Here is a 19,811-nt window from a genome sequence, read left to right on the forward strand (position 1 = left end):
GCCATTTCTCTAGGCCAAAGGAACAGAGTCCCAAGATATTCTGCTGAGAGCAAGATAAAAACTTATTTATGGAAACTGAACGTGATTATGACATCTAGTAACCTCACATTAGGAGGTAAAAACCTGTTTAAAGACGTCTACTTGCTTGAGAATTTAGAAATCCTTAAGTCTGGGGTAGATGAGAAGTTGTGGAGTAGATAAGAAGCAAAAGTGTGACTTTTCAGATAACGAATACAGTGGTTGAACGTGACTCCTCGTGGAACCCTTCTGCTAGCTTCTCCTGCGGTGGATGTGGCGCCCGCCCACTATTGGACAGCTTCCAGAAAATTGGTTTAAAAGCCTAAGGTCCAGGGGAAAATCCCCCCTAGTGGCCAGAGGACGCTCTGACGCTGGGATTTTTGCCAAGGCTATATGGGATCATCAACTGGTCGAGCTTACGGCTTCCCCATGACCCCCTGGGCAGCGTGGTTCCGATGGGATTTGCTCCTCCCAGCTTCTAACATAGCTTCCGTACTGTATTAATTCTATGATGTGTCTATTTCATGCTATAATGCTCACATTATTATTGGTGTGTGTTATTATGCAGATTGTGATGACTATAAGATATATCCTCCTGTGTGTCGTGTGACAATAAAAGTGGAGGTTCTGACAGTGCAAGAATATTGCAGTTGGATTCTGTTTTTTATTGGAGTGCCGAGTGAATGCTATGATGTGCCAGGGCAGGTGTTCATTCGGTAGATGGTCTTTCACATGTGTAGAATATGTAATGGTTCAAATGCTGATTAAAAGGTATCTGCATTTTGAAAGAGTAGATTGGGGTTATATGTTGGATACACTGGAAGTATTGGGGTTGGGACCCAGAATGAGAGAATGGATAAGGAAATTATACAGTCAACCCTCTGCAGCAATCATGGTAAACGGGGAATTGTCAGAGTACTTTGGGATGCAAAATGGAACAAGATAGGGATGTCCTTTGTCTCCACTGTTGTACATTTTATCTTTGGAATCTCTGCTGGCTACAATAAGGAATAACATAGATATAAAAGGTATTAGGATAGGAGATACAGAGCATAAGGTGGCATGTTATGCAGATGATATGTTGTTCTATGTGGGAAATCCAAGGATAACATTGCCAAATGGTGAAGGGAGAGGGATGGGCGGGGGGAAAAATATTAAGATTAAGGTTAATATTTAGATATCATGACAAGCACATTAGAGGTTGTTGTTTGTGTTTATCTTTTTTTAAATGGTCTGTTTGTACAAACTTGCAATTTGAAAATTTAATAATAAAATATTTAAATAATAAATAAAAAGGTACCTGCATGACATGTTGATTGTGTGCGTGTATATGACTTGCTTTTAGTTATTGCACCCGGCATCTCTATTACAGAGCACTACTATTAAAAGTCAGCAGCTACAGTATTTGTAGATGCTGACTTTTCATTTTTGGTGGGGGGGCCTGAAATCCACTTTAAATCCCTTACTTCACAAGAGGCACAAGAGACATGTTGATACGGTGTATCTTTTATCTTTGGAAGTCATGTGAGAAGGAATTTAATACTTAGGAGGAAAGGGTCTTACGTCGGAGTCGTCTCGTAGTAAGTATTGTCCACCCATTTCCAGGTTCCTTGCTTTCCAGAAAGACCGATCCATGTAGTCTCCTGCCCCGAAAAGTGGTAAAGAAAATTCTTCAGGAAGGAAAAAAAAAACTGAATTTGTTACCACAGGAGGTTTTCTCGCGTTCATTTCCATTTATTGTACAGACAAAAGCTATCAGATTGTTCTGGGGCGAATGCCGCCCCCCCCCCACCCCCCACAGCCAAATGTATACATGCCCATGATCTTTATTTATACATTGAAATGTAATTACTCAATCAAGTAGGTTTGTGGTTACATGGGGTCGATTGTGTAAAATCTTGACTTGCTTATCCATATTCGTCTACAGTTCTAGAATATGTAACTCCCCACATGGAAGAAAAAATTTTTTTGAAATATATTTGAAAAATATTCTTCCCAAATATAGTGCTATATATTTGAAATGCTACAATTTTGGCCAAATTCAATATATATAAATATACAGTTTACTGCATGTTGAAATGCATTTTTATTACAAAATATATGAAAAAAATTTTAAAAATACATTTCAAATGTACTGTATGTCTTTAAAAATACAAATCTACATTTTTGGAATGCATTTACAAATATATGTAAAAATATAGATTAAGATGAATTTTTTATATGTTAAAATAAATCTAAAGAATATATTTTAAAAAATATGTTTTACATATAAAAAAGTCGTTTTAACATATATTTTATATATATTTGTAAATGCATTCCAAAAATGTAGATTTGTATTGTTAAAGACATACATTATATTTGAAATGTATTTTTAAAAATATTTTTCATATATATTGTAATAAAATGCATTTCAACATGTAGTATATACAGTAATAGGAAATGCGTATTTGCTCCCCGGCTGATGTTGAATGTTCGCCCCTCACACATAAATGATCGGTCTAACAATGGAATGTTCGCCCCTCACACAGAAATGATCGGTCTAACAATGGAATGTTCGCCCCTCACACAGAAATGATCAATCAAAAAATCGAATGTTCGGTGTAACACTGAAAGACAGAATACAACAAATTCAGCAGAAATGCGTCTAACAAATGATGACTGATCTGCATGTTCATGAGGGAAAGAAGGATTTGATCCCCTTCACAAAACATGACTTAGTACTTGGTGGCAAATCCCTTGTTGGCAATCACAGAGGTCAGACGTTTCCTGGAGTTGGCCCCCAGGTTCGCACACATCTCAGGAGGGATTTTGGCCCACTCCTCTTGGCAGATCCTCTCCAAGTCATTAAGGTTTGGTGGCTGACGTTTGGCAACTCGAACTTTCAGCTCCTCCACAGATTTCAATCGGATGAAGGTCTGGAGACTGGCTAGGCCACCCCAGGACCTTAATGTGCTTCTTCTTGAGCCACTCCTTTGTTGCCTTGGCCGTGTGTTTTGGGTCATTGTCATGCTGGAACACCCATCCACCACCCATTTTCAATGCCCTGGCTGAGGGAAGAAGGTTCTCACCCAAGATTTGAGGGTACATTGCCCCGTCTATCGTCCCTCTGATGCGGTGCAGTTGTCCTGTCCCCTTAGCAGAAAAACACCCCCAAAGCAGAATGTTTCCACCACCATATTTCACAGTTGGGACGGTGTTCTTGGGGTCATAGGCAGCATTCCTCCTCCTCCAAACACGGCGAGTTGAGTTGATGCCAAAGAGCTGGATTTTGGTCTCATCTGACCACAACACTTCCCACCAGTCCTCCTCTGCATCATTCAGATGTTCAGTGGCAGACTTCAGACGGGCCTGGACATGGGCTTTCTTGAGCAGAGGGACCTTGCGGCACTGCAGGATTTCAGTCCTTGTCGGCGTACTGTGTTACCAATTGTTTTCTTGATGACTGTGGTCCCAGCTGCCTGGAGATCATTGACAAGATCCTCACGTGTAGTTCTGGGATGATTCCTCACTGTTCTCATGATCATTGACACTCCGCGAGGTGAGATCTTGCATGGTGCACCAGACCTAGGGAGACTGACACTTGTTTTGTGTTTCTTCCATTTGTGAATGATTGCACCAACTGTTGTCACCTTCTCACCAAGCTGCTTGGCCATAGTTTGGTAGCCCAGTCCAGCCTTGTGTAGGTCTACCATCTTGTCCCTGACATCCTTGGTCTTTGCCATGGTGGAGAGTTTGGAATCTGATGGTTTGATTGCTCCTGTGGACAGGTGTCTATTATACAGGTAACACAATGAGATTAGCAGCACTCCCTTTAAGAGACTGCTTCTAATCTCAGCTTGTGACCTGTATGAGAGACACCTGGGAGGCAGAAATCCTGCTGAATGATAGGGGATCAAATCCTTCTTTCCCTCATGAACATGCAGATCCGTCATCATTTGTTAGACGCATTTCTGCTGAATTTGTTGTTGTATTCTGTCTCTCAGTGTTACAATACACCGAACATTCGATTTTTAGACCGATCATTTCTTTGTGAGGGGCGAACATTCAACATCAGCAGGGGAGAAAATACGCATTTCCTTCACTGTGTGTATATACTGTATATGTATATATATATACAGTTGCAAGAAAAAGTATGTGAACCCCTTGGGATTACGTGGAGTTTTGCATGAATTGGGCATAAAATGTGCTCTGAATGTCATCTAAATCACAACAATAGAAGAACACAGTCTGCTGAACATAATACTACACAAACATTAGATGTTGCCATGGTTTAATTGCACATAACATGTAAACATTCACAGTGCAGGGAGCAAAAAGTATGTGAACCTTTGGACTTAATAACTGGTTGACCCTCCTTTGGCAGCAATAACCTCAACCAAACGTTTCCTGTAGTTGCAGATCAGACCTGCACAACGATCTGGAGTCATTTTGGACCACTCCTCTTCACAAAACTGTTTCAGTGTAGCAATATTCTTGGGATGTCTGGTGTGAATCGCTCTCTTAAGGTCATGCCACAGCATTTCAATCGGGTTGAGGTCAGGACTCTGACTGGGCCACTCCAGAAGGCGTATTCTGTGCTATTGCAGCCATTGTTTTGTTGAATTACTTGTATGCTTTGAGTCATTGTCCTGTTGCATCACCCATCCTCTGCGGAGCTTCAGTTGGCGGACAGATGGTCGTACGTTTTCCTGCAAAATGTCTTGATAAACTCTGGAATTCATTTTCCCATCAATGACAACAATCTGTCCAGGCCCTGAGGCAGCAAAGCAGCCCCAAACCATGATGCACCCTCCGCCATGTTTTACAGGGGGGATGAGGTTTTGATGTTGGTGTGCTGTGCCTTTTTTTCTCCACACATAGTGTTGTGTGTTCTTCCCAAACAACTCAATCTTGGTTTCATCTGTCCACAGTATATTTTGCCAGTAGTGCTGTGGAACATCCAGGTGCTCTTTTGCAAACTTCAAACGTGCTGCAATATTCTTTTTGGACAGCATTGGCTTCCTCCGTGGTGTCCTCCCATGTACTCCATTCTTGTTTAATGTTTTCCTTATTGTAGATGTGTCAACAAAAATGTTAGCATGTGCCAGAGATTTCTGTAGGTCTTTAGCTGACACTCTGGGATTCTTCTTTACCTCATGCAGCATTCTGCGCTGTACTCTTGCAGTCATTTTTACAGGACGACCACGCCTAGGGAGAGTAGCAACAGTGCTAAACTTTCTCCATTTGTAGACAGTCTGTCTTACCGTGGACACATGAACATCAAGGCTCAAGGAGATACTTTTGTAACCCTTTCCAGCTTCATGCAAGTCAACAATTCTTGATCGTAGTTCTTCTGAGAGCTCTTTTCTGCGAGGCATGGTTCACATCAGACAGTGCTTCTTGAAAGCAGTAAACCCAAAACAGGTGTGTGTTTTTTAAGGGCAGGACAGCTGTCAGCAACACATCCAATATCATCACACTGATTGGAGTCAAGGTTGGCTCACTCCTGGCTCCAATTAGCTCTGGGAGAAGTCATTAAGCTAGGGTCTCACATACTTTTTCCTCCCTGCACTGTGAATGTTTACATGTTATGTGCAATTAAACCATGGCAACATCTAATGTTTGTGTAGTATTATGTTCAGCAGACTGTGTTCTTCTATTGTTGTGACTTAGATGACGTTCAGAGCACGTTTTATGCCCAATTCATGCAAAACTCCATGTAATCCCAAGGGGTTCACATACTTTTTCTTGCAACTGTATATATATATATATATATATATATATATATATATATATATATATATATATATATTGAATACTGCCAAAATTGTAGCATTTCAAATATATTTTCCTTCCATGTGGGTCATTCCCCCAACCCCCCCGTTCAGTTATACATTACTGCAAATGCCTGGTTGCATGGAAAGGTTCAAACAGACTGTAAAGTTGTCAGATACATTTTGGAATATGGAACAAGTAGAAACGAGGTTCTGGATTCAAATTATCCATAGATCAATCAAATTATGATTGATCACAAGGGATCTTGTGAGGATTCTCTTACAAAAGCAGGGTGTCCTTAAAGCAAGGGGGCCAGATTTGAAAATTCAAGTGTGCAAAGTTCAACGTGGGCATCAAACAAAAGGTCTGAGAGTTCAAAAAGCTTTAACAATGATCTTTCTTCACATAAAGACAACATAGACCAGCCAACACATTTCAGGGGTTCAAAGATCTCCTCCCTACTTCAAGACATTCGTATGATGATCCAGTTTGCTCCAGCATAGGGAAACCAGTGCAAACACATGTTCATACAATGTCACATGGTCCAGTTCGTAGGGTGATCGCCTGACTTTAGCAGGCCATAGATGGTTCGAATCTCGGCCGGTTCGGCATGGACCAGCTAAGGTTAGAACCACCTATGGGCAGGATGATTGTACCCGAGTTGATCCATCAGTCAGATTTTTAGGTTGCTGTTATTGACGGCTCCCTGAGCCTCCCCATCCCCCTGCCAGCAGGGATTCCCCCCAAATTCCATATCATGTTCTTTGAGTCTGGTATAGATTTTAAGGGGGAGCCTCATTCAAAAAAAAAAAAAAGGATGGAGTCCCCCACCAATCCATATCACAACCTTAGCCGAGCATGCAGCTTGGTGACCAAAAAAGGGGGGGGGGCAAGTGTGCAGCCCCCCTTCCCCCTGAACCATAGCAGGCCACATGCATTTAACATGAGGAACATTACTTGCTAGGGAGGGACAATCCTAGCAAAGTACTGTACCTTGTCCTCACGTTGATGAAGACAAGGGCCTCTTCCCCACAACCCTGGCCCGGTGGTTGTGGGGGCCCATGGACAGGAGGATAATTGGAATCTGGAATCCTCATTAAAAATAGGATACCAGCTTTCCCCTACATGAATCAGTACGGAGTATATAGTAACCATACTGATTCACAAAAAAGTCAATAGTAAATGAATGCACACACAGTTTGTTTCGAGTTTTGCCATGGATCCTGCCAGTGCCCCGATGACTTGTTGCCAACCTACCTGGCCATCAGCATGTTGATTCCTCTACTGACTAATGTTTGTATCGACCATCTATCTAGGGACTTACAAAACTTTAATATCTGCTAGTTGGCTGATGCTAGAGATGAGCGAAGTATTCAAAAATTCGATTCGGCTGATTCGGCGAATTTCAGGAAGAAATTCGATTCGATGCGAATTTATTCGCTACGAAGATGACTTATAAAAAGGGTTTCTAGGCTTCAGAGAGCCTTTAAATTAGTGCAGAACACTGTACCTTTAATTTAAATGCCCTTGGAGATGAGGAAGGAGAAGGAGAAGGAGAAGGATGAGAAGAAGGAGAAGGATGAGAAGAAGGAGAAGGAGAAGGATGAGAAGAAGGAGAAGGAGAAGGAGAAGGATGAGAAGAAGGAGAAGGAGAAGGATGAGAAGAAGGAGAAGGATGAGAAGAAGGAGAAGGAGAAGGATGAGAAGAAGGAGAAGGATGAGAAGAAGGATGAGAAGAAGGATGAGAAGAAGGATGAGAAGAAGGAGAAGGATGAGAAGAAGGATGAGAAGAAGGAGAAGGATGAGAAGAAGGAGAAGGATGAGAAGAAGGAGAAGGAGAAGGATGAGAAGAAGGATGAGAAGAAGGATGAGAAGAAGGAGAAGGATGAGAAGAAGGATGAGAAGAAGGAGAAGGATGAGAAGAAGGAGAAGGATGAGAAGAAGGATGAGAAGAAGGAGAAGGATGAGAAGAAGGAGAAGGAGAAGGATGAGAAGAAGGAGAAGAATGAGAAGAAGGAGAAGGATGAGAAGAAGGAGAAGGATGAGAAGAAGGAGAAGGAGAAGCAGAAGGAGAAGGATGAGAAGAAGGCGAAGGAGAAGGATGAGAAGATGGAGAAGGAGAAGGATGAGAAGAAGGAGAAGGATGAGAAGAAGGAGAAGGAGAAGGATGAGAAGAAGGAGAAGGATGAGAAGAAGGAGAAGGATGAGAAGAAGGAGAAGGATGAGAAGAAGGAGAAGGATGAGAAGAAGGCGAAGGAGAAGGATGAGAAGATGGAGAAGGAGAAGGATGAGAAGATGGAGAAGGAGAAGGATGAGAAGAAGGAGAAGGATGAGAAGAAGGAGAAGGAGAAGGATGAGAAGAAGGAGAAGGATGAGAAGAAGGAGAAGGATGAGAAGAAGGAGAAGGATGAGAAGAAGGAGAAGGATGAGAAGAAGGATGAGAAGAAGGATGAGAAGAAGGAGAAGGATGAGAAGAAGGAGAAGGAGAAGGATGAGAAGAAGGAGAAGGATGAGAAGAAGGAGAAGGATGAGAAGCAGGATGAGAAGAAGGATGAGAAGAAGGAGAAGGATGAGAAGAAGGACAGTTCTGTGACAGTTTCTGTCTATTTCTGACAGTTCTGGGACATTCACTCCATACAGCGGTTGAAACAAGAAGGAGAAGGAGAAGGATGAGAAGAAGGAGAAGGATGAGAAGAAGGATGAGAAGAAGGATGAGAAGAAGGAGAAGGATGAGAAGAAGGATGAGAAGAAGGAGAAGGATGAGAAGAAGGAGAAGGATGAGAAGAAGGAGAAGGAGAAGGATGAGAAGAAGGATGAGAAGAAGGATGAGAAGAAGGAGAAGGATGAGAAGAAGGATGAGAAGAAGGAGAAGGATGAGAAGAAGGAGAAGGATGAGAAGAAGGATGAGAAGAAGGAGAAGGATGAGAAGAAGGAGAAGGATGAGAAGAAGGAGAAGGAGAAGGATGAGAAGAAGGAGAAGGAGAAGGATGAGAAGAAGGAGAAGAATGAGAAGAAGGAGAAGGATGAGAAGAAGGAGAAGGATGAGAAGAAGGAGAAGGAGAAGGAGAAGCAGAAGGAGAAGGATGAGAAGAAGGAGAAGGAGAAGGATGAGAAGAAGGAGAAGGAGAAGGATGAGAAGAAGGAGAAGGATGAGAAGAAGGAGAAGGAGAAGGATGAGAAGAAGGAGAAGGAGAAGGATGAGAAGAAGGAGAAGGATGAGAAGAAGGAGAAGGATGAGAAGAAGGAGAAGGATGAGAAGAAGGATGAGAAGAAGGATGAGAAGAAGGAGAAGGATGAGAAGAAGGAGAAGGAGAAGGATGAGAAGAAGGAGAAGGATGAGAAGAAGGAGAAGGATGAGAAGCAGGATGAGAAGAAGGATGAGAAGAAGGAGAAGGATGAGAAGAAGGACAGTTCTGTGACAGTTTCTGTCTATTTCTGACAGTTCTGGGACATTCACTCCATACAGCGGTTGAAACATTGTATCTATTTTTTTCCATAAATGACATTCTGCAAATACACTTAGAGGAGCTCTGCAGATACACTTTTTGCCGGCTTGGAATTAATCTTATTTTCATCCTACTTCTTCTTCTTCTTCTTCTTCTTCATCCTCATCCTCATCCTCAGAAGAAGAAGAGGATGAGGATGAGGATGAAGAAGAAGAAGAAGAAGAAGTAGGATGAAAATAAGAATAATTCCAAGCCGGCAAAAAGTGTATGTGCAGAGTTCCTCTATTTCTGACAGTTCTCTGACAGCTCCTTCACATGTACAGCGGTTGAAACATCTGTATCCTAAATGGAAACTAATAGATACAATGTTTCAACCGCTGTACATGTGAAGGAACTGTCAGAGAAATGTCAGAAATAGCGGAGCTCTCTGCAGGGACACTTTTGCCGGCTGATCGGGAAAATTTCGATTCGCGCACCCGAAGTAGGCAAAATTTCGGATTCGACGCGAATCAAATTTTTCCTGAAATTCGTATCGAATTCCGGTTCGCCTGGTTCGATTCGCTCATCTCTAGCTGATGCCCCCGATGGCACAGAGGCAACACCACTCCTTGACAGTCTACTGAACCCCACCACCATACCTAGACCTGTGTTTTTCCCATCTTCCCGATGGCTGTCCGCTCCAGAATACCTAGAAAAAGTTCTTACAGAAAAAACTTTTTCATACATGACCCTCTCTATTTCCTATAGTGGTGTTCATCGTTCTTACCATCTCATCGTCTCCATTAATGACCACCAGGTCCGACATATTGTACTCGCAGTCTTTCCTGGCATTTTCCCAAGATTCCGGTTTCCAAGACATATAGTAACAGCTGAGGCCATAGTGAGCCCAGTTGGTTTCACACAATGGAGTAGAAGGTCCTGAGAGAGAAAGAGAGAGAGACAGACAGAGATAGGGAGGTGTGAGAAAGAGAGGAAGGATGGCGAGGACCATAAAGGACTGGCCCAGTTACAAGCGTCTGTTAAAGTTAAAGTAAATAAAGGACCAAAAAATGTTTTTTTGTTATAGATACAAGGAAATGGCTACACCCTTTGTTGTCTTTTTCCTTGCTGATGTCCTGGTGGGACTTTTCCCTTCATTTCCTGTAACAGAGTCTAAACAGGAATTGGGATGAAATCTCTCCAAAGTGACAGTTGTTAGACGAAGCTGCTTTACAGTCTTATGAAATGAATTCCTGGAGATGTCCTTTAAGATAAAATTGGCATAAAACCACTTTTTCGTGTTCACTATTTTAAAACAAAAATATAAAGGTCCTCTTTAGACCTAAATGTGAGTATTCTAGGGGTAATTAAGAGTGGAGCTCTGTGTAGGGCAGTCCCTAGCCGTTCCCCATACTCGTCACTCCATAAGGGGCCTACAGAAATATAGAGCTATCCATGGTCATCTTATACTCTAACCACCCCAAATACTGCACAGATCTGTTTCAACATGTACTCATGGTAGGTCCAAGACCTCACAACTCCTCCCCCCTGGTCTGCCACTGCACTGATCCTTTAAATTTTATTTGGGCAGGAGTACTCACAATACAGGGCTTCGTATGTCTCTTGGGGTTCCAACTTAAGGTTCCAAAACTCCAGCTGAACACCTGAGGCCCATGAGACACAGGAACCCAGGTCCCCCTTTGTGTGTTTCTTTGAGGGGTCTGCTCTTCATCTCTGGGGAGGGTGACATCTTTCCCCAACCACCACCACTTCCTAACCACCACACTTGTTACTTGTTTTCAGGATCCCATTCACCAGTAGCTGTATTGCACATTATGAGGCGTCACCCTTTTAGCCACCAGTGTACCGGCCCACTTTACATGTCATCACTCAGTCATTCAAATAACATACTACCAGCCACAAGCCAAGTCCATTTCCTTTACATATAGTTAAGTCAACACGACTTCTAAATCAGAGCATTGAAGTGAGTCACATAATAAAACTGGAGGAGCTTAAAAACACAATCCAGAGACCCAAATTTTTGGTATCACAAGGAACTGCTCCCAAAAGGTCAGGGGTTAGTTCTTTGCCAGATGACCCACCAAAGGGAAAGTCCACATGATGGGGGACCAAGGACACAATGTAAGAGCATTCCTCCCTAATGTTTCTTGCCTGGTCTCTACTCCCAACCTCAACCCCTAAACTCCACTCACTCTATTTATGGGAAATCAACCATATAGGGGAGAGATTAGATTTCACTTCTTGGAAGGGACAAGGAGGAGCCCAGATTAAATGGAGATAAGGTACCCCCTTCCTACATGGGGGTATAGGGAAATTGATGGTCCAGTGAATGTATCAAGTAAAACTCACCGAGTGCTTTCTGGATTCCATCTGCTAGTTTCCCAACAGCTCCCAAGGCCCATGAGACATGAGGAACCCAGGTCACCCTTTGTGTGTTTCATTGAGGGGGTCTGCTCTTCACCACCAGTATAGTGACCTCTTTTCCTAACCACCACCACTTCCTAACCACCACACTTACTTGTATTCAGGATCCTGTTCACCAGCACCAGTGTAACCCTTTTTGAGACATCGCCCTTTTAGCTGTCTGTGGCCCAACAGTGTACTGGCCCACTTTACATGCCATACACTCAGTCATTCAAATAACATACTACCAGCCACAAACCAAGTCCATTTCCTTTATGTATAGTTAAGTCAACACAACTTCTAAATCAGAGCATTGAAGTGAGTCAAATAACAAAACTGGAGGTGCTTAACAACACAATCCAGAAACCCAAAGTTTTGGTATCACAAGGAATTGTTCCCACAAGATCAGGGATTAGTTTAGTGCTGGATGACCCACCAAAGGGGAAGCCCACATGATGGGGGACCAAGGACACAATGCCAGAGCCTTCCTCCCTAATGTTTCTTGCCTGGTCTCTACTCCCAACCTCAACCCCTAAACTCCACTCACTCTATTTATGGGAAATCAACCATATAGGGGAGAGATTAGATTTCACTTCTTGGAAGGGACAAGGAGGAGCCCAGATTAAATGGAGATAAGGTAACCCCTTCCTACATGGGGGTATAGGGAAATTTGGTGGTCCGGTGAATGTATCAAGTAAAACTCACCATGTGCTTTCTGGATTCTATCTGCCAGTTTCCCAACAGCTCCCGAAATCCTCTGAGTGTCATTAGAAATAGGCCCTGTTATAGAAGAGCAGAAGATCTCATTGGGGAACTACTCAACTATACATAGTACACAAAGAGTGACCAGTCCCCTATCATGGGTACAAAGGGTTCATCCATCATTATTATGTTACATTGTTGTGTCACCCTTTACAGCACATACAGTCATCATACGTACATTAGTAATACAGAACATATGAAACCAAAGGGAGGATGAGTAATAAAGTCTATTATCTAATAGAAAAGAGGAGGTATGAGGGTCCTGCTCATTACATCTAATAGAGGACAGGAGGTATGAGGGTCCCGATCATTACACCTTACATCTAATAGAACAGAGGAGGTATGAGGGTCCTGCTCATTACACCTTACATCTGATAGAACAGAGGAGGTATGAGGGTCCTGCTCATTACAACTTACATCTAATACAAAAGAGGAGGTATGAGGGTCCTGCTCATTATAACTTACATCTAATAGAAAAGAGGAAGTGTGAGGGTCCCGATCGTTACATCTAATAGAGGACAGGAGGTATGAGGGTTCCGGTCATTACATCTAATAGAGGACAGGAGGTATGAGGGTCCCGATCATTACATCTAATAGAGGACAGGAGGTATGAGGGTCCCGATCATTACATCTAATAGAGGACAGGAGGTATGAGGGTCCCGATCATTACATCTAATAGAGGACAGGAGGTATGAGGGTCCCGATCATTACATCTAATAGAGGAAAGGAGGTATGAGGGTCCCGATCATTACATCTGATAGAGGACAGGAGGTATGAGGGTCCCGATCATTACATCTAATAGAGGACAGGAGGTGTGAGGGTCCCGATCGTTACATCTAATAGAGGACAGGAGGTATGAGGGTTCCGGTCATTACATCTAATAGAGGACAGGAGGTATGAGGGTCCCGATCATTACATCTAATAGAGGAGAGGAGGTATGAGGGTCCCGGTCATTACATCTAATAGAGGAGGTATGAGGGTCCCGATCATTACATCTAATAGAGGACAGGAGGGATGAGGGTCCCGGTCATTACATCTAATAGAGGACAGGAGGGATGAGGGTCCCGATCATTACATCTAATAGAGGACAGGAGGGATGAGGGTCCCGATCATTACATCTAATAGAGGACAGGAGGGATGAGGGTCCCGGTCATTATATCTAATAGAGGACAGGAGGTATGAGGGTCCCGATCATTACATCTAATAGAGGACAGGAGGTATGAGGGTCCCGATCATTACATCTAATAGAGGAAAGGAGGGATGAGGGTCCCGATCGTTACATCTAATAGAGGACAGGAGGGATGAGGGTCCCGATCATTACATCTAATAGAGGACAGGAGGTATGAGGGTCCCGATCATTACATCTAATAGAGGACAGGAGGTATGAGGGTCCCGGTCATTACATCTAATAGAGGACAGGAGGTATGAGGGTCCCGATCATTACATCTAATGGAGGACAGGAGGTATGAGGGTCCCGATCATTACATCTAATGGAGGAAAGGAGGTATGAGGGTCCCGATCATTACATCTAATAGAGGACAGGAGGTATGAGGGTCCCGATCATTACATCTAATAGAGGACAGGAGGTATGAGGGTCCCGGTCATTACATCTAATAGAGGACAGGAGGTATGAGGGTCCCGATCATTACATCTAATAGAGGACAGGAGGTATGAGGGTCCCGATCATTACATCTAATAGAGGACAGGAGGTATGAGGGTCCCGATCATTACATCTAATAGAGGAGAGGAGGTATGAGGGTCCCGGTCATTACATCTAATAGAGGAGAGGAGGTATGAGGGTCCCGATCATTACATCTAATAGAGAAGAGGAGGTATGAGGGTCTCGTTCATTACATCTAATGGAGGACAGGAGGTATGAGGGTCCCGATCATTACATCTTAGAGAGAAAGGAAAGGTTAGGGAAAGGTTCCACATGATTGGGACTGGATGGGGATCCTTCCTGGAATCCTGCTATTTGGGTACAGACCAGTCATTCCACCCTCTGAAACAGACATGGTCGGCACTCCTGAGACTTTCTCTGTTCCACGTTGCTGTTACAACCTGCGAGGGTTCGGATTCGGCTGCCATCCCATTGGCCGTTTGTAATGTTGAACTTTGACTTTCATTTCTGTTTCCCACCACTGGACTCTACGAGTTTACACAACGCTGCACCTCCCCCACATACAGGATACAATAGGAGTGATATCATTGACTTACGTATCCCCCGCTTAAGGATTTCCAGGTTTATAGAGAGGTCGTCGGCTGAAAAGGAAAAAATACAAATAGGAATTTTACAAATATAAAATGACCTCCTTCCGTTCCCAGAATTCTGCTGTACATTTAGGGACTTGTGTTCCCCGCTTTATACCTTTCATAGGATTTTTTTTGTTTTGTAAACTTCTCCCTGGCATTGCTCTGCTCAGGAATATTCTCTTCCAGACTATGTTGAGTAGGATCCGGGGGGGGGGGGCAGGGTCAGAGGTGTATCATGTTTGTTGGTGGGCCAGTCCCGATTTGTCTTTAGTTGGTTGGGCCAAGCTTTATGGAATTGCCGAGCACCTTTCTGGACGGGTTCCTGTGCCTGAGCCTGTGCCCGAGGGCTGAAGTCTGTACATGGGGTTGTGGAGTTGGAGCCCAGGCCCTGACAGCACAGCCCTTTGGGGGCCGAGTGTTTGATATTTTATCTCAGAAGACCTCACCCAAGTGTGTGAGGAACACCAGAGCTAGGGGATCCTGGAGAACCTCCACTGGTCTGAATGCTGCAGTCAGGGATTTGGCACAGAGAAGACACAACAACCACCATTTTGGACCTAAGTGGGATGTCTGCTTGTGAAGTTGAACCCCATCCAGGGCAGCAGATGAAGCTGTAAAAGCCAAAACTTTTGAGTACTTCAACTTCTCATTGTTCGTTCTGCAATGAAGCCTTTAAACCGATTATAAACGTATCAATTAGATGTGGCAGCTCCATTAGTTTTTTTTATAAGGATTTTTCCCTCTATTTTCACCTGGTGATCTGGCCAGTAGTATTAGAGCGCACGCACTCTGGATGACAGAGCACAGGGGGCACCTTTGGGCAGCAGCATTATCAGTCCGGGGGGGGGGGTGGAGTGTTAGATGGACTAGCAGATTTAGATATACTAATAAATTAAAGCCAAATTCCAGACTTCATAAGCCGTTACAGCAAACAGTTTATCCTTTTCTGATAAAGGCTTTACATAAAAATATAAAAGCTGATCATTGTAAACACCCCTGTCAGTGGTAAATGATTTGTCTTAACCCTCTAACTGCTGAATCTGCAGGACAGCTTTTTTTGTTAGAAAACAACAGACTTACTGGCTGGATCATCAGATGAAAAAAAAAAAGAGACAGCCTACTAAAAGAAAGCTAGTGCAGACATCACATCTGACAAATGAAAAAATGCAATATAATAAATGTTTGCTTTTGAGTTAAATACCTGGTTTTCAGGAACAGTCTCAGTGTCACATAGCCTGGTGACATGGCCAGTTGGTGGTCCCACTTGCAATAGAACAAGTGGATGGCCCAATCTGGGGACATGGTCTGCTCAGTTGGGGGTCCCACTTACAATAGGACAAGTGGATGTCATAGCCTGGGGACATGGTCTGTTCAGTTGGGGGTCCCACTTCCAATGGGACAAGTGGGTGGCACAGTCTGGGGACATGGTCTGCTCAGTTGGGGGTCCCACTTGCAATAGGACAAGTGGGTGGCACAGTCAGGGGACATGGTCTGCTCAGTTGGGGGTCCCACTTGCAATGGGACAAGTGGATGTCACAGCCTGGGGACATAGTCTGCTCAGTTGGGGGTCCCACTTGCAATGGGACAAGTGGGTGTCACCGCCTGGGGACATGGTCTGCTCAGTTGGGGGTCCCACTTCCAATGGGACAAGTGGGTGGCACAGTCTGGGGACATGGTCTGCTCAGTTGGGGGTCCCACTTGCAATGGGACAAGTGGATGTCACAGCCTGCGGACATGGTCTGCTCAGTTGGGGGGTCCCACTTGCAAAGGGACAAGTGGGTGGAACAGTCTGGGGACATGGTCTGCTCAGTTGGGGGGTCACACTTGCAATGGGACAAGTGGGTGGCACAGTCTAGGGACATGGTCTGCTCAGTTGGGGGGTCCCACTTGCAATAGGACAAGTGGGTTTCACCGCCTGGGGACATGGTCTGCTCAGTTGGAGGGTCCCACTTGCAAAGGGACAAGTGGGTGGCACAGTCTGGGGACATGGTCTGCTCAGTTGGGGGGGTCCCACTTGCAATTGGACAAGTGGGTGGCACAGTCTGGGGACATGGTCTGCTCAGTTGGGGGGTCCTACTTTCAATAGGACAAGTGGGTGGCACAGCCTGGGGACATGGTCTGCTCAGTTGGGGGGTCCTACTTTCAATAGGAAAAGTGGGTGGAACAGTCTGGGGACATGGTCTGCTCAGTTGGGGGGTCCCACTTGCAATGGGACAAGTGGGTGGCATAGTCTGGGGACATGGTCTGTTCAGTTGGGGGTCCCACTTGCAATAGGACAAGTGGATGTCATAGCCTGGGGACATGGTCTGCTCAGTTGGGGGGTCCCACTTGCAATGGGACAAGTGGGTGTCATAGTCTGGGGACATGGTCTGCTCAGTTGGGGGGTCCCACTTGCAATAGGGCAAGTGGGTTTCACTGCCTGGGGACATGGTCTTCTCAGTTGGGGGTCCCACTTGCAATGGGACAAGTGGGTGTCACAGCCTGGGGACATGGTCTGCTCAGTTGGGGGGTTCCCACTTGCAATAGGACAAGTGGGTGTCACAGTCTGGGGACATGGTCTACTCAGTTGGGGGGTTCCCACTTGCAATAGGACAAGTGGGTGTCACAGTCTGGGGACATGGTCTACTCAGTTGGGGGTCCCACTTGCAATGGGACAAGCGGGTGTCACAGCCTGGGGACATGGTCTGCTCAGTTGGGGGTCCCACTTGCAATGCTCAAGGTCCTTCTGAGTGAAGGCAATGCACTAGAGAAGAACTCAAAGGGTCACAGATCTTCCACATAGTCTCCCAGTTTACCAGATGCTGAGAGGAGTGGTCACTGCACACTGTATGGTGAGGGCCATCTCATATGACCCCCCAAAACAGGCTTACATATACCGTATATCCTATTTACTTACTTCTTTCCTTCTCCATTTCCAGTTTGAAATTGATTGTTTTCAGTCGTGAAGAGAAATGACGCCGTTGTGAAGAGAGCTGTTTCCATTGCGAAGCGAGATCTTCCTGCCGTAAAGCAGAAAGGTTGTTGACTGAAGGAGGACAAAACAAAAACATAAAAATGTATCCTTCGGACATCTGCCCCCAAACAGGTGGACGTCTTCTAGTCCATACATGGATCTGACTTACTTGTATTTTTAAGGTCTTCCAATCGTGAAGAGAGGTTACTGACTGGAATGAAGAAAAACAAATTATGCATCCCATCGTAAAGCAAACAGCAAGATTGGTCGGCCACATAACATGCCCTGCCCCTCGAAATAACATCTCACGGGATCCATCAGGTGTAAGAGGGGAGCAGCCTCATACAAAACGTGACTTTAAGGGTGTCGTGGTCTTTTCAAGGTCAATTCTATTGGTTATGGACCACTTTAAGCATTAATTAACTAATTTGTTTATTTTAAAGCAGAATTCCAGCTAAAAATTAAAAAAAAATAATAAATTATAAACCCGGTAAGAGTAGTACTTTGCTGTAACTTCTTCGATCCAGGACTGACCCTCGCAGTACTCATTTTCTGCCCCTGGATGTTGTCAGTCTTCCGGATTGAATGGTTGAATAGGGGGTCCGTGTAATTTTGTAGGCAGGTGCAGGTTGACCTCCCTACACAAGTGGCGCTGTTGAATTCACCCTGCAGGGAGAGTGGAGGACAAGAGGAATACCCATTCCTCCTAGGCCTCCATAGGTGACATCAGGTGGGCTCCTGTCTGATTGGACACTGTCACCCAGGTGACCTCTGTGTCCATATATAGTGAAGGCAGACCCTACAAAATGTCCTGACTCACTTGCATTCTGTGCAAGTCCCGCATTCTGCTGTGAGCGTTGCTGCTGGTTTCATGCTACAGGATAGACTCTGTTACTGTATCTGGAATGGTTTGACAATATAGCTTCGCCTTTCCAACCCCTGTGTGTGCCGTGCCTTCCCTCTGGGTGCCCACCGCCTGGGCCTTCCTCCACCCCACAGCCTACAATTTAACCCAATTATTCTAGCCCTAATGGGCCCACCCTCTGCTGTACATCCTTATAGACCCACCTTCTGGATTACATCATCATGGGATCATTCTCTGGATTACATAATTAAAGACCCACCCTCTGGATTACATCATTTTGGGACCACCCTCTGGATTACATCATTATTGGATCATTCTCTTGATTACATCATTATTGACCCACCCTCTGAATTGCATCATGGGATAATTCTCTGGATTACATCATATAGATTTACCCACTGGATTACATCATCATGGGATCATTCTCTGGATTACATCATATAGATTTACCCACTGGACTACATCATCATGGGATCATTCCCTGGATTACATCATTATAGACCCACCCTCTGGATTACATCATCATGGGACCACCCTCTGGATTACATCATTATAGACCCACCCTCTGGATTACATCATCATGGGATCATTCTCTGGATTACATCATTATAGACCTACCCTTTGGATTACATCATCATGGGATCATTCTCTGGATTACATCATTATAGACCTACCCTTTGGATTACATCATCATGGGATCATTCTCTGGATAACATCATTATAGACCCACCCTCTGGATTACATCATCGTGGGATCATTCTCTGGATTACATCATTATAGACCCACCCTCTGGATTACATCATCATGGGATCATTCTCTGGATTACATCATTAGAGACCCACACGTTGATTACATCATCATGGGATCATTCTCTTGATTACATCATTATAGACCCACCCTCTGGATTACATCATCATGGGATCATTCTCTTGATTGCATAATTATAGACCCACCCTCTGGATTACATCATCATGGGATCATTCTCTTGATTGCATCATTATAGACCCACCCTCTGGATTACATCATCATATGATCATTCTCTGGATTACATCATTATAGACCCACCCTTTGGATTACATCATCATGGGATCATTCTCTGGATTACATCATTATAGACCCACCCTCTGGATTACATCATCATGGGATCATTCTCTGGATTACATCATTATAGACCCACCCTCTGGATTACATCATCATGGGATCATTCTCTGGATTACATCATTATAGACCCACCCTCTGGATTACATCATCATGGGATCATTCTCTGGATTACATCATTAGAGACCCACACGTTGATTACATCATCATGGGATCATTCTCTTGATTACATCATTATAGACCCACCCTCTGGATTACA

The 19,811-nt window shown here is 44.3% G+C and overlaps 1 protein-coding gene across 1 annotated transcript in view; it reads right to left on the minus strand.

Moving 5' to 3' along the window:
- LOC149438010 (asialoglycoprotein receptor 1-like) overlaps nt 1–19,811 on the minus strand; it is a 47,742-nt gene that overhangs the window by 9,377 nt on the left and 18,554 nt on the right. Inside the window, exons 6-11 of the mRNA XM_089660351.1 lie at nt 17,759–17,800; nt 17,533–17,661; nt 14,601–14,645; nt 12,327–12,401; nt 9,985–10,136; nt 1,582–1,688 (exon numbers count right to left, since the gene is read on the minus strand). Coding sequence (XP_089516477.1) covers nt 1,582–1,688; nt 9,985–10,136; nt 12,327–12,401; nt 14,601–14,645; nt 17,533–17,661; nt 17,759–17,800 — 550 coding nt within the window. The remainder of the gene's footprint in view (nt 1–1,581; nt 1,689–9,984; nt 10,137–12,326; nt 12,402–14,600; nt 14,646–17,532; nt 17,662–17,758; nt 17,801–19,811) is intronic.

This window comes from Staurois parvus, unplaced genomic scaffold (genome assembly GCF_062004578.1).
Source record: "Staurois parvus isolate SC_StPar_1 unplaced genomic scaffold, SC_StPar_1.0 ptg001227l, whole genome shotgun sequence".
Lineage (NCBI taxonomy): Eukaryota > Metazoa > Chordata > Amphibia > Anura > Ranidae > Staurois > Staurois parvus.